Source organism: Nuphar pumila, chromosome 13, assembly GCF_984573655.1.
Source record: "Nuphar pumila chromosome 13, dmNupPumi1.hap1.1, whole genome shotgun sequence".
Classification (NCBI taxonomy): domain Eukaryota; kingdom Viridiplantae; phylum Streptophyta; class Magnoliopsida; order Nymphaeales; family Nymphaeaceae; genus Nuphar; species Nuphar pumila.
In genome coordinates, this window is record NC_143261.1 from 12087529 (window position 1) to 12102935 (window position 15407).

General features: G+C 34.6%; 1 protein-coding gene across 2 annotated transcripts in view; it reads right to left on the reverse strand.

The window, feature by feature from the left end:
* Positions 1–7743: 7743 nt before the first annotated feature.
* LOC149817779 (glutaminyl-peptide cyclotransferase-like) overlaps positions 7744–15407 on the reverse strand; it is an 82730-nt gene continuing 75066 nt past the window's right edge. Inside the window, exons 6-11 of one of the 2 annotated variants that reach the window (XM_089985086.1) lie at positions 13721–13838; positions 13395–13492; positions 9453–9523; positions 9281–9308; positions 8412–8466; positions 7744–8086 (exon numbers count right to left, since the gene is read on the reverse strand). In XM_089985086.1, the coding sequence (XP_089841212.1) occupies positions 7971–8086; positions 8412–8466; positions 9281–9308; positions 9453–9523; positions 13395–13492; positions 13721–13838 (486 nt within the window). In that variant the 3' untranslated portion in view covers positions 7744–7970. The remainder of the gene's footprint in view (positions 8087–8411; positions 8467–9280; positions 9309–9452; positions 9524–13394; positions 13493–13720; positions 13839–15407) is intronic. The other variant, XM_089985087.1, reaches the window with a different exon arrangement.

The following is a 15407-nucleotide window of genomic DNA, read 5'->3' on the forward strand; positions in this document are numbered from 1 at the left end:
CCAAGTTGGGGTTAGGCAGACCCTAACCAGTTAGGGCAAGCTATATACCCATGGGTATTAACATCCTCACATCATAACACTTGGTAACATTCACAAGCCCCTCACACCAGATGAACATAGCCATCATGAGAATGGTGACCAACATTTAAGATGACTTGAGATTGAGTTGTTTTTTTTTTTTGTTTCGTGCCTTAATTAGCTCTACCTCATAGTGGGAAACTTGGCAAAAGTTGAATGCCCCCACAGTGCTACACCACCCTTTGTCACATCGCACCTTAACTAACAGGGTAGCACCATAGCTTAATTGAGTTTTTGTTTTCAAAAAATGATTATACTGTACGAGTAATTTGGCGTGATTATATAAAAAACCTTGCAATTTTCAATATTCTTTCGATATCCAAATTCACAAATATCTGACATCGTTAGGACACTTTTACCTTTTGCAACTACGAATTTAGGTATTTTTTAGATAAAATTGTACCACCTATCAAATATGTTCAATACTCACTTAAATCCAAAATCGTAGGTTTTTTTATATGAATTTAGACCTCACGAACTCACATAAATTTATTTGTGAAATCTTCATGAAACTACCAAAATCACAAATACCCGACTCTTTCGCATATATTTCATATTTCGCACAAATATATTTATGAAACTCCTACCACTAATTTCTCAAATAGCTTAATTTTTTGCATATATTGAATGCTCTCGCATGAAGTTATTTGCAAATCTTCAGATATCGCACATATTGTACTTACATATTTGAAAAATTATGATAAATATATGAAATTTCTTATTTTTTATGAATTTCTCGAATCTATATAAACCTGTTAACCTAAATAACAGTGAATATAAGCAAATAGATTTTCAAATCATTTAAACATTCAAATGATTTGAAAATATGTAAACATATAAACAATAACGTTATATAAAAATCATTCATTAGTGGCTTTCAATTTGAACATTCAAATTATTTAAATATTCAAAAATGGTTTCAGTTTTACATTCAAATTATTTAAATATTCAACAGTGGTTTTAATTTTATATCCAAATCATTTAAACATTCAATCAATGACATTATATATAAATGAATGACAAACAAACAACTTTATATAAAAATTTATTCATAAAAATATTCAAATGACATTATATACAAATCAATGAGTTACAATGTTAATCTTCGAATATATACAAAAAATAAAAAATAATCAAATGAATTTCTACAGTTGAGGATGCTATGATTGTCGTGATCGTAGCTCCTCAATAACCTTATTTGTGTTCTCTAAAAGGCCAACTTGAGTACGTATTATATTCTCTTGAGTATGTACCATATTCTTCAGCATGCTGATGTTTTCAAGTGTCATAACCAATTCTCCCTATGATACACTCACGATCTTTCTCTACTTCGTTCCACCTTTCTTCTCCTCCTGAAAGACCCTCTTTGTCGTTGAAGAACATGCAACCTGTTGGGCGGCTACAAAATCGTCATTGGTGGCACGTTCCATCGACCACTAGTGGGTAACATCATGTATCTGGGGCCTTTCAATAAAAATGTGCCCCCATATCCAAAACTGCATAACAAGGATTAATACAGAGTATGTATCAAAACACAATATGTAAATATAGGAATAACTATAAATCAAAAGTTTAGATACAATAAAGGAATAAATACCTCCAACACCAATATCATGACAAGGTTTTTTCTTTCGCTCCTCGTGATACTCAAACTTGCATACAAGTGTACAAGTGCAGTTGCTCTCTATGCATATTGATTGATGTGATCCAAGTCTTCCAATAATTCGATGTACGATGCAAGGACCGACTTCTCACCAGTGTCGATGAGCTCTCATTGTCTTGTCCACCCTAATACCGCCCTTCCCTCCAACACATGATAGTTTTGTCTTCATCCTCCTCGTCTTACTGGGGTCATAATTGCTCCTAAGTTATGAAAACTTGATCTTAACTACTTTGAACACATCACCATCTGCTTATAAATAAATATCATACAACTTATTGAAATTTCTCCACTGCTATCCACTAACTGGCTCCTTATGACACTTCAGTTCAGTTATTTGTGTCACATCCTCCAACATGATGGTCATATCAAGATCTCTGAACTAGAATGTGTTGGTTACTTTATTTTAAAATTGTACAATGGCCACTAAGAGGGGGTGACTGATGTTTCATGGTGTGATCTTCAAAATTTTGCGAAAATGCATTCAATCCAACAACTCTTTTGCTTCCTCTGATAGTTTTAAAAACCATTGGTGTGTTTGGTTCCTGTAGAACCGTGGATGCGGGATGTTGGCTCTTCTAAATCAATTGACTGAGAATCTTGCAATCCAAATTAATTTTACTCAAATCAGTCATTTTTAATTAATTTTTATATTTTGCACACATACATGACAAACTAATCAATTGCATTCATGTATAGTAGCAATATATATATATATATCTTGATTTAATCAATAAAATTAGTCAATTACAATAAATTTCTAAATTTTGCATACGTACATGACAAACTAATCAATTGTATTCATGTATAGTAGCAATAGCAATATATATATATATATATATATATATATATATATATATATATATATATATATATATCAATTTAATCAATGAAATCAGTCAATTGCAATGAATTTCTGTATTTTGCACATATACATGACTACATGACAAACTAATCAATTGCATTCATGTATAGTGACAATATATATATATATATATATATATATATATATATATATATATATATATATATATATATATCAATGAAATCAGTCAATTGCAATGAATTTTTACCTGTCCACAAGCACAATAGAGCAACATCAGACTCCTGAGCGACCTTTGTATTAGAGCATCCACCTCCTACGCATGGAGAGCAGCATCGGACTCTTGAGCAATGTTTTCATTCGACCCAACCACATGACCCTCGTTTACATCTACTTCATGAGGAGGGTCCACATTAACCTCAGCCCCTTGGTTAAGTACTTCATTCACCCTCTCACCACTACCACTACAGGTGGTCGCATCTCCAACTTAATTTTTTCTTAGCATTGAGGTTAGCATAAACCTTATAATCAGCCAATGGGTCACCCTCCCTCTCCTTAGATGCTTTCGGGGTGTGCGACAAAATTGTGCCTACAAACTGCTCAATTTTTTTTTGCACATTCTACCTTAGATATATGCTACTTTAGAATTTGTAGTTGTTCATTATACAGCAGTTCAAGTTTTTTTTCAGCTCACTACTTGAATGCAGTTGTATGTGATTATCGATGGTGCATTTTTTGTAGAAAATGTTGGCTACCCATATTTTTTAGAATGGATGTGGCTCCCTCTCTACCCACTTATGCACACTAAGTCATGCTTCCAAATTACCAAGATGACCCAGTTCATAGTTCTTTGTTGACTTTTGTCATTGTGCTTGAGAAATTTCAGATGATGTGTGTGTGGTCCCCTTCGACATAGTCTTCTTCTTATTATCCATATTGTATTAATAAACAAATTCAAATTTTCCTACAATAACAATACATGAAATATTGAACAAACATTGCAAAAAACAAACAACATATTTGTCATTTAAAAAAAACAAAAGTGAACAATGTTTGATTCAGTCGTTAAACAAAATAGAACGGTATTTGATGAAACAGTATTTGATTCAACCGATAAACAAAATGAAACAATGTTTGATTCAACCATTAAACAAAAAGGCACATTGTGCTTACTGGAAAAACATGTCGTCGATGGTTCAACGATGAAATGCCTCTGATGAATAGTAGCAAAAAATAGTTGTCGAAAGGGAAGTAGGTTGGGGATAAAAGACAAAAAAAAACCTAGATTATACGAAAATAATCAGGTTGTGGACCACAACAGGTTTATATATGATTCGAGAAAATATTTCGCAACAAATAAGCAATATCGTATGTGTCATGCTTTCACAAATAGTTAAAATACGATATTTGCGATATAAGATGATTCATAAATTACATTATGCAAGAATGTGTAGTATATGTGAATAAGTAAGATATTTGAGAATTTAGTGGAGTTTCACAAAATAGAATAAATTTATGTGATATTGTATCATATATGTGAATAAGTAAGATATTTGTAAATTTGGTGGTAAGTGATAAGTGCAGTTTTGCAAATAAACTTTTGCAATTTCATAAAGTATATGCGAACAACTATGATATTTGCAAAATTAGTGGTAGGAGTTTCACAAATATATTTATGCAAAATATGAGATATATGCTAAAGAGTATGATATTTACAATTTTGGTGGTTTCAGTTTCACGAGACTTTACAAATAAATTTATGAGTTCATGAGATCTAAATCCCCATTAAAAAAACCTGCGATTATGGATTTAAGTGGGTGTTGGACATATTCAACGAGTGATACAATTTTATCGCAAAAATGCCTAAATTCACAATTGTGAAAGATAAAAGTGTCCTAACGATGTCAAATATTTGTGATTTTGGACATCAAGAGAATATTGAAAAATACAGTTTTTTTAGGAAATCACATCAAATTACTCATTCAGTATAGTCAGTTTCTGTTTTGTTTTTAAGGGACAACGACATAGATGGCACTAATTTTTATTATGAATACCATCTGATCACAAAACTAGAAAATATAGCAAATATGACCAGTTTACTGTTTACTTGACAAATTTACCCTTTTGCTCCCTCAAAATCATGGTATATGATTTTTTCAGGATATACACATGGCGCCTGAATTTTTTCAGGTGACAACTTACATGGTGCTTGATTTTTCCATGCTACGACTTAGACAAATGGTTTGACTAAGGCATCAAAGTTTTTAGGCGACAAAAAGACAAGGAAAAAATCAAGTCGCCAGATTTGTTATATTTTGAATTGTGAATTGGCCATCTTTGACATATCTCTCTAGGCCAAACATGAAATGTTGCCAATAGTGAGTGCCATCTAGGTCATCGTAAGAAGCAAAAAAAAAGGAGAGGGAATTTAGTGAAAAGGAGAAAATCTTCAAATTAAGTTATATTAAAGGTCAAGTTAGGGGGAAAAAAGGGAAAAGTGTAAAAGTAGATTGGTAGCGTGTCATGGGAGTCGGTAAGGCATTTTCACTCTCAAACATAAAGAAACGCCATTGTTGTCTGACAGGATCTTTGAGTACTCACATTGCTTTCAAGATCAAATTCTATGTTCAGGTGAGTTTGGTTAGTTTTACCCACTTAACAGAAAATGGGATATTCCAGTTTGAGGGTAAAATACATTATTCCGGCTTATCTGTCTCTGAGTAAGTGTGTTTATCCAAACGTATCCCTTAATTGCAGCCAAAAATGGCAAAGGCTCAACACTTGGAGCTATAGTTAGATGAGAGATAGCTAAACGACTAAAACTCTTTTTACTCGTGCCTATAAACATCAGATCAATTCATTGCATATGATAAAGGTAATAATGCTTATTACTGTACTGAACATTGTGTTCAAAAAGGGGTACTTCAACCTCTTGGAAGAGATTGAAAGGTAGTTGCAGATAGAGACATTATAGTGTCCAAACAGTAAGGGCATTTTATTTTAACTGTTCAACTAACGGGGGTTGAATGAGAGCTATCGTACTCTCACAACTGAGGGGTCTTGGGTTAGGATCCCACAAGGGTTATCTAGGGATGCAAATGGATCGCATCCAGGATGGAGGGTTTGCAATTTTTGTCTGTTCTGGATCCGACTCCCCATGTATTTAGCTGTTCCGGATCCAACCTGTTTGCATCCCTAGTACTTATCCCCTATGTCACAAGGATACTCCAACTTGCCCCCATGTGTCCCCTTGTATACTATTCTTAATAGAGATTTGCACAAAAAATGGTGTCCCATGTCCCTTTAGCTGTGTCCTTGTGACATAGCTTATCCCCCAGCTTTTATATATATATATAACAAGTGACAGCAAATTTACAGTACAGGCATCTATGATATTGAGAGGATTACAAGTATAAATGATCTGTTAAGGTCAGGGTCCAAGGCCTTGTTCAGACTGAAGTTGAATTTAAAACCAGAACCAAAGTTGAAGTCAACTGATATGCCCCCTCTCTGCAGCAGGCTTACTAATTAACCCTTAAACTCAATTATACATAAACCCACATAAGTTGTACCCATTCCTTTATGTCTAGCTGTTCTTTTTTAAAGTGGAACAAGTTCTTTTTTTTTCAGAAAATCTGAACAAGTTACCCTAAAAAAAACTTAACTTTAATAGCTTAAAGAAAATAGACTGTAATGACTCATTTCATAATGGGTAAAGACTACTGATTTTTCCTGTGAACAAGGTAAAACGTGGGGTAAAATCCAATCAACTTAATAAGTGTACCCCACGTTGACTGGGAATTGGATAAATGCTACATTGCTACTTAGATCTGATAACAGTACAAGGAAAATGGCCACCAAGAGGGGTACAGTAGTTTGCATTTATTTCATGGTATAGTAATCCTATTTATAACTATTTGTATTTCATTATTCTCTCAAGATTGCAACAGCTTATAGCAGAGATGACAAAATATTGATGTTATTTCCTCAGGTTCGTGAACCGTAAATGCGTGCTTTTTTGTTTCACTGGTTTTGCTATAATGAACTTTTATACAAGTCCTGATAGCACAAGAAGTTGCTCTTGACATGTTTTCTTCACAACTCTATGCGGTTCTATTTTGCAAACTCGGGGATTTCTGTTAGAGTTTGCAAATTATGAACTATTGGCGACTTAACCACAGTATGAAACTCATATTTGTTTAGCTGTCTGCCAGCTGCAACTAGATGCAACTAAAACACTTCTTGCCTTTGTCATAACTTTTGTAGCACATCTATATGCCATCCTGACTCGGCACATGGCCAAGAATTCTGAGAAACAGAGAGCCTGCTTCTTCTTAACTAATTCACTCTAAAATTCAACTTCTTCTATATTCTCATTCTCAAAACTTTTGCATTCCTGATACTACAGTGACTTAGCCAAGCACCCAAATACCCAAGTATTTCCTTGTCCGCCACGCATATGTGCATCAAACATTGAAAACTTGATGCACCCATGAAAGCTGTAATGAGATGTGTGGAACTACAAGACAAAGTGCAAAAGCATGTACACAAGTCCAAGAATGGACAATACAAAGGCACAAAGACAATACAAGCACAAGAGTGTACACAAGACTTCAAAGAGTCTTAGAATAACAACAAAAGTAAAAAAATATAGAAGTTTATTGAATGAACATGCTTTGAAAAAGCATTGCAATACATGTGAGGGGTTCATGGACTCTATTAGGAAGCCCCCAATAGAGTCGTTGGGAGCCCCCAACGGTCATAAATGTGACCGCTGGGGAGTCCCAACGACTCTATGGTCTTTTGACCATATAGCCCATGCTCTTTTATATAAATGTCATAAAAAAATAAAGAAAATAAAAAGTAAAAAATATAAAAAGGTTACATTGTGAAAAAACCAAAATACTCTTCAAAGGTAATACAAGTAATAATATATATATATAATCACATATATAGTCTATTTTAACATAAAGCATGTATGCAGTTTCAAGCTCTGGTTCTTTTCTTTTCATTTTTTTCTAGTTCAGAATTAGGTGAAATATTGATCTGAAGACTACAACACATGAGGATTCAATATATGGTTAAATGAAAACATCAATCCACCTTTGTAGATGGATCTTGGGGTTCACATCCTCCAGCTTGACTTAAAAAAAAAGCCACATAGACAACAAACAATGAAAAATTTTAGTTGGCTGCTATTTATTATTTAACTGATAAGAGATTTATGGTATACGCAGCTCTTTCATCATGAGTCCCCAAATGGTACAATTTGATCTGGTACAGAGAACTGCTTAATGCAAGCACATCTTCATGAATAGAAACAAGGAAGAAGTTCAGCACACCTTGGTTGATGAAAACTTGTTCCAGCATCTGCTGGACTAGAAAATGGGCTTGTTCAGTGATGGTCAGTCATCCCAAGGAGTTCTGTGCTTTTCTTAGTTGGCAAATCTTCACAATGTCTTTGTAATCTTGATTCAGTGGTCGAAGCTTGATCTCGTACAGCTTTGGCCAAAGTTTCCCTGTCACTGTGGGAAACCAAAAGGTATACAGAGCATTAAAACATCTGTTTAGTGAATGTGCACTCAAAAACATTCGTCAACAAGTAAACTGTAGAACTTTATGAAAGGATTCTTGGGAATAACCAATACCAGCCAACTATCAGGGTGTGCATGAATATCTAATCAGGCCAATAAAATGTGGAAATTCCATTTACAACAACTTTTTCCATGATCCCAAGCTTGCCAGAAAAGCACAGGTTGGTGTCTTATTCAACTCCACTTAAGAAATACTGGATTATGAGATGAAACAGTAAAATGAGGGGGGGGGGGGGGGGGGGAATCACAACCATACCAAACAAGCGCTTTTGTTCTCCATCCCATGCGATACCATTCAGAACGTCAATTGCCTGAAAATTTTAGAAACCATTAAGACCTCAAATTTTTTTTGAACTCTTTCTTGCAATTTTCAGTCTATGGATCAACTGATCTGTCTCATATCACAACCAAATATGATTATGCAAAAGCAGCAAAACAGCGAAGCAACATCTGAATATGATTAGACTGATAATGAGGTGCTCATTCTTGTAACGGAACCATGCATTTAAGAGGGCCAAATATGACAGATAAGCATGGAAATTTAAATGGTAATCAATGGATATGCTCCATTCCCATTGCAAGGCATGTAATGAAGTTACCTCCATGGAGACAACACAATGAACCACTAGATGAATGAAACCGCACAGGCATACCACACAATTAATGTAAGCCAATCAACAACAAAAGTAAAATTGCACACACTGGACTTGCATTTCATCTTTAACATCTATAAGCTCTCATATTCCACAACCACTTCAACAGCCGAGGGATACCAATATATCATCATAATGAGCTAGCACCAACAAATGTTCAGATATGGAAAAATTGAAGCATCACAACAAATTGAATAAACATACTAAGCATAGACAACAAAGAATGTAAAAAGTGTATTAGTTTACAAGGCGGGATTAGTAAATGTAATGGTATGGACATCTATGTCAACATTTTTTGGTTTCAGAAAACCATTCAGGCAGGCCTTCCCCGGTAGCCAAGCAGAAGAGAACATGAGGACAATAAAAATGGAACGCGTGAATAAAAAATGATACATTCAAAATAGTATATAAAACAAGACATGAAAAAATATAAAAAAATTGTGTTACTTCACATAGAATGAAAGTAACTTACATTATGGCCGGATGCGTATAAATCTTGCCTGGAAGAGGAAAAAAATAGTATCAACATAATGGGTTAGGGAGAAAGGCCTTTCATATTAAGATCATAATTTGATGCATTAAGAACATGAAGTTTCTCATTGTATTTGATAGCATGGGTTGTGTAGATGTCTACAGAATCAAACCTTAATTTGTGGAGGAGAATCCATCCAAGCACCAACCCAGTTTTAGGTGAAATCCTAGCAATACAGTCTGACTGCATCAAGCAGCAATTAAACATGAGAGAATTGAATAAATTATTGACATTACATTTTACTTGGATGAAATTAATATCTACAAAAGCATAAACTACACCATGCATTATATATATATAATTTCACATTGTACATATATATACACATATATGTATATATATTTACAGCGTTGTAATAGGAAATACCCATTAAGGGTATTTTAGTCTTTTCACAGTATTGTAATAGGTTGTGCCTATTAAGGGCACAATAGTCTTGCATTTTTTATTCTTATTTTTTGTAACTTAGTAAATAGGTTTAGAGTTGAGGGTATTTAGGTAATAGAGCCATAGAGTCATTGGGACCTCCCCAACGACTCTATTTCTAGCTGTTGGGGAGAGTCCCAAGGGCTCTAAGTGTGTTGCTTTGTGTATAAATAGGGGTGTTTCCCCTCTTGTATTATGATGTTTTCTCAAGTATTTTACTCTCAATGAAATCTTATATTTCTATTTGTATTCTTTGCCCTTAAGTGGCCTTTGTGCATGTGATCTTGGATTGATCCATAAGTGGTCTTTGTGTTCTTTGCTATTGTGTTCTTGTAAGCCCATAATATGCACTCTCTTGTATTATTTTTCTTATTGCATTACATGGTATCAAAGCCTTGGTGTTCTCTTGTATTTTGTGTTTGAAGATTGCGTGGTAGACCGTGAAGATCGGAGGAGTGTCGGTTCGTTGCTTCAGGAAGTGTGTCATCAATCTTCTTCATCATTTTTCTTCTCTCCTTTCTCTCTTTCTCTTTACTTCCAAGGTCGACAAGGAAATTATAACCATTGTTCCCATCAAATTTGATGGGACCAACTACAACATGTGGGCCACCGTGGTAAAATGAATCTTAGTAGGAAAAGAGTTATGGCACTTGGTTGATGGTTCTACTCTAAAACCTCAACCCATTCTTACTAAAGATGTGAGAGAGTATGGTGTGACTAAAGAGGAGACTCTTAAAGGAAAATAGAGAGATAAAACTCTTTTAGAGTACAAAAATGCCTATAAAGCATGGGAAGTAGGTCATGCTAAAGTTCTATATCTTTTCATGGGGAACATGTGTGAGGAACCATATGAGAACATTTTAGAGTTTGAGAGAGCGGATGAAGCTTGGACTTTTATCAAGAAAACATACATTAAAAAAAGATGTCGCTCATACATGGAAAATACGTAACAAAATCTATAAATATACGCAAGGTGATAAAAGTGTGTGAGAGTATTATGGAGCCTTAAGGAGACTTGGGATCAAATGGCTAAGTTTGAGCCTATTTGGGATGCACCTAATGATGCCCGTTTAAGGAAGAAAAAAATCTTAGGAGAACATTTTTTTTCAATTTATGCAAGGACTTTGACTCGAATTCGAAAATGTAAGGGTCACCATCACTCATCATGAGAAGGATGAGCCTTCACCTCTTCATGAAGTATTGGTCGAGGTATGTATGGAGGAAGTTAAGGTTATGTAATATAATTGCTTTAGAGTGTTCAACAATATATTATTTGTCTATTGCTTATTGTTGATTGATTTTATGTTGTATACATGTTTCTTATTATGTTTTTATGTTTTGTTTTTTTTTTTATTTGGGGTACTGCCTAGGAGGCACCTAGGCCTTTTTAAGGGCTCACCGCTTAGGCTCTGCCTAGTGCCTATGACAACTAAGGAGGAGATCCTAATGATAGACGTTAAACTATGATTTTTTGTGTTTATAGGTGATTCGCTGGTGCCTGTAAATACAAGCAGCAGAAAGTATCATTATTGTCAACCGAAAGTGAATATCGTGTCATGGACAGCACGACATCTGAAATTGTGTGGTTGAGAAGATTGTTAGAAGACATGGGGGTGCATATGCAGTCACCCTCAAAGTTATGCTGTGATAATAAAAGCACCATTTACATGCTAGAAGTCACACATTCTATGAAAAGACCAAGTATATCGAGATGGATTGCCACTATGTTCGTGAAGAGTATTTTAAAAAGACTATTCATATGTAGCATCAAAGTTTCAATTAGCTGATTTCTTCACTAAGGTGATTTCTTCTCCTCGGTTTCACTTCTTACTCTACAATCTTTCGGTAATCCAACCGTAAGTTTGAGGGAGAGTGTTAAGTTGTACATATATACATATATGTATATATATTTTATAGTATTTAAAGCTAGGGTTTTAAAACCCGTGACTCGGAACTCGACTCGTTCTTTATTGACTCGTGACTCGGCGGGTCAACTCGATGACTCGGACCAGGTTTTGTTAACTTTTGATTTTAAAAGAAAAACAATATATAATTTGTCTGAAACCATGTTTTTGAGTAAACATAGTCTCCAAATGTCTGTAAGAATATAAAAACAGCTGCAAAGAGCTATAGAGGTTTGCTTGAATAATTGAATTTGATATCTATACAAGCACTTTGACAGTCAATTTGTCATGTGCCACAGAAATCTGGGAGTTTAAAGATTAAAAGTTTATTAGATGTAGAACAGTTGGTCACGACAAGCAAAAATTCATTAACTTTGCTAGTTTAAGTCCCGACTCCCAAACCATTTCATCAGCTTGCAGAAAGTACTAGACTCTTTTAGCCTTACTCAAGACCTGGTTCTCCATTTCAACAGTTTATCTGATTTTTCATATCAATCCCAATTTTGAGGTAAACAAGGTCTGAAACTGCAAAATAGACCATTTTTTATTTGACAAAAGCAAATGCATACAAAAATCTCCTGGTTTTGCCAATAGAGTAAGTTTTTCAATGTATGTTTTTACACAGTCAATTGTACATACAATCTATTAGAACACAATTTTTTTTTTTCAAATAGTTTGTCAACATGTAAGCAAGTTTCTCAAGGGCTTCACAAATCAATGGCCTACAATATGCCAAAATTTCATGACTCAAAAAAACATATTTTTACATAAAAAAATATGATAAAGGTGTGATTCCTAGCAAATAAACCATGTTGAACACATATATGAGGTCAGATTGCTTAGATACAACTTGCACCTATGATTTTTCAACTAGATTGTACAGACAGTAAATAGTAGACTGCATATATGTATATATATCATTACCATTTGAAACTCAAAAAACAAATTTCAAACATCCCAGAACTCGCCCGAGTCAGGCCAAGTCAAGCCGATTCAGGCCGAGTCAAGCCCGAGTCAAGCCCGAGTTTTGGCAAACCGAGTTTGCCTTGCCGGGTTGACTCGCTGGAGGGCCGAGCCGAGTCAACGAGTTGACTCGACGAGTTGACTCGACGAGTTTTAAAACACTGATTTAAAGTGTTGTAATAGAAAATACCCATTAAGGGTATTTTAGTCTTTTCACAATATTGTAATAGGTTGTGCCCATTAGGGGCACAATAGTCTTTTGTATTTTTTATTCTTATTTTTTGTAACTTAGTAAATAGGTTTAGAGTTGAGAGCATTTAGGTAATAGAATCATAGAGTCATTGGAGAGAGTTCCAATGGCTCTAAGTGTGTTGCTTTGTGTATAAATAGGGGTGTTTCCCCTCTTGTATTATGATGCTTTCTCAAGCATTTTACTCTAAATAAAATCTTATATTTTTATTTGTGTTCTTGGCCCCTAAGTGGCCTTTGTGCATGTGATCTTCTATTGAGTCGATTGACCCATAAGTGGTCTTTGTGTTCTTTGCTATTGGGTTCTTGTAAGCCCATAAGAGGCACTCTCTTGTATTGTTTTTCTTATTTTATTACAGCATTCTCGTAAAATATCACACAATGGAAAGACAACTATAATAGAAATTCAAGATCCTAAATGCTGCATAATATATACATTTAAAAGAAAAATCAATGCATATTAGTGGATGAAAATTTCTCTCCTATCTCATGTAAGTGATAGTTTGGAAACTTACCATCCAAACATTTGCCCAGACTTCACCATTAACATACTCAAGCTCGTTTAAGTATAAAACTTCAATATCGTTGTATTTCACAGTGGATTCACCAATTCCTGCACTACATTCATACATTAGAGGTGACCAATAGGAGGTCAAAAATATTAGATATAAGAAATAGATAACTCAACACTCAAACATAATCTTACGTAATACAGATATAGAAAATACAATTTGGGAGAATGTAAAACAGAAGAAAAAAAATCATCATGAAGAGTGATTTCATGCTAACATAATGCAAATTAGTACCATGAAATCAACAGTCAGTTGCATGCTGAACAGACCTTTTAGGGTATTGGAGTCTAAGTTATATAAAGTTGAAGTGCCATCACTCCCAAATACAATTTTCCCATCAGTAGCCAATCCCCAACCATCTTGCATGTGATGAGTAAATGTTGCCAGCTGTGGAAAGAAAATTAAATGAGCATTGCTATGCAAAGGTTAATTGTTTGTCGCAGAGTTGTTGGCCATCTTTCTATTTAAATGCTTGACTATTCTCTACAGCTAAAGATAAGCTTGATTCTTTCTATGTACCTAAAAAATTATAACAGCATAAACAATATTGAGAACAAAGCATCAGTGGAACACTTCAAATTAAGAAGAGAGGTCAACTGGTTTTTATCATGCTAAACAGGAAGAATAATAGGAAAAGACGTGGTATAAAAAAAAAAGTATATGCAAAATAAATAATGAGAAGCATCTCCAGTATAGTATTGTTACAGTTTCATGAAAGATATACATGACCAACATGAAGAGAGAATTTTTTTAGATTCATTACTATTGATCACTATTCGTTAGAAGTTAACTGCACATTCCATTTCACAATGGCACTTTACCAGAACCGAAAAGAGAAACAAGTAACTCCAAATTTTGCACTCCAAACTTACACTTTTATCATATCATTTATGGTAAAGGGTTTCATGATGAGATCTTGGCAGCCCAGTGTTGTTACGTTCCCTGGGTCTTGCTTTTCCTGCTGCATAATGATGTTATCATCATTTCTGCCTAGCATCATGATTTAACTGAGATATGACAGTTGTTATTGTGTTTGAGTTCTTTCCACTATTATTATGGGCCATATTCAGTTTCAGGCTTGCTACTTTGGAATTCTTACTGGTTGGCTTTGAGGGAAAATGGTTTGCTGATAGGTAGCTCAAGATTCAAGCTGAACCAAATGGGATCTCATGACTTCAAGAGTTGTAGGTTTACTAGTTTCTCTAGGCTTTATCGTTCACTTACATGTCCCACTCCTCTTGATTGTGTTATAGTTACTGCTTCAGATCACCCTATAGCACTGATTGTTGTTGAGTTGAACGATGTGCACTGTCATTTCTCTCTGCTGGTTCTGTGTCAAATGTTCTATGGTTTTTTCATGGAAAATTCTACTAGTTCTGGAGCGTGATTGTTGAACACAAGGCTTTTCTTGATATCGATTACTGGCAGTGAGTGAAACTATGTGTATTACTTTAGCTTTAAGTGGTTGGTTAGAGAGAGAGAGAGAGAGTTGGTTTTGTTGTGTAACAAAAAGAGCTAAACAAATTTATCATACCCAGCTGCTTTACATAACATACAGGAAGAGTCAAATTGCCAAATAGCTATGATACTAATCCAAATCTCATAATGAACCACCAACAATCTTCTCATTATCCAGTTAACAACTATATAACCTGTAGATATTAAAAGAGTTCTATTTGCAATGAAGGGATCTCATACGAGACAATGTTTGCAGATACAATCCTAACCTTGTAATATTGACATTCCAAATTGAGATGCCTTCAGAAGGTTTTCAAGAAATTTCAATTATTTTATGTAGACGATACTGACAGTGATGCTAGCAATAATTCACAGAACATATAAACTTGATGGTTGTAATTTGATCTATGCAGCCTGATAAGACAAACTAACTGATTACATAATATATGGCAACCGCAAATCTAGTTGTCTTAACATCATGAAAGATAGAAGATTTCA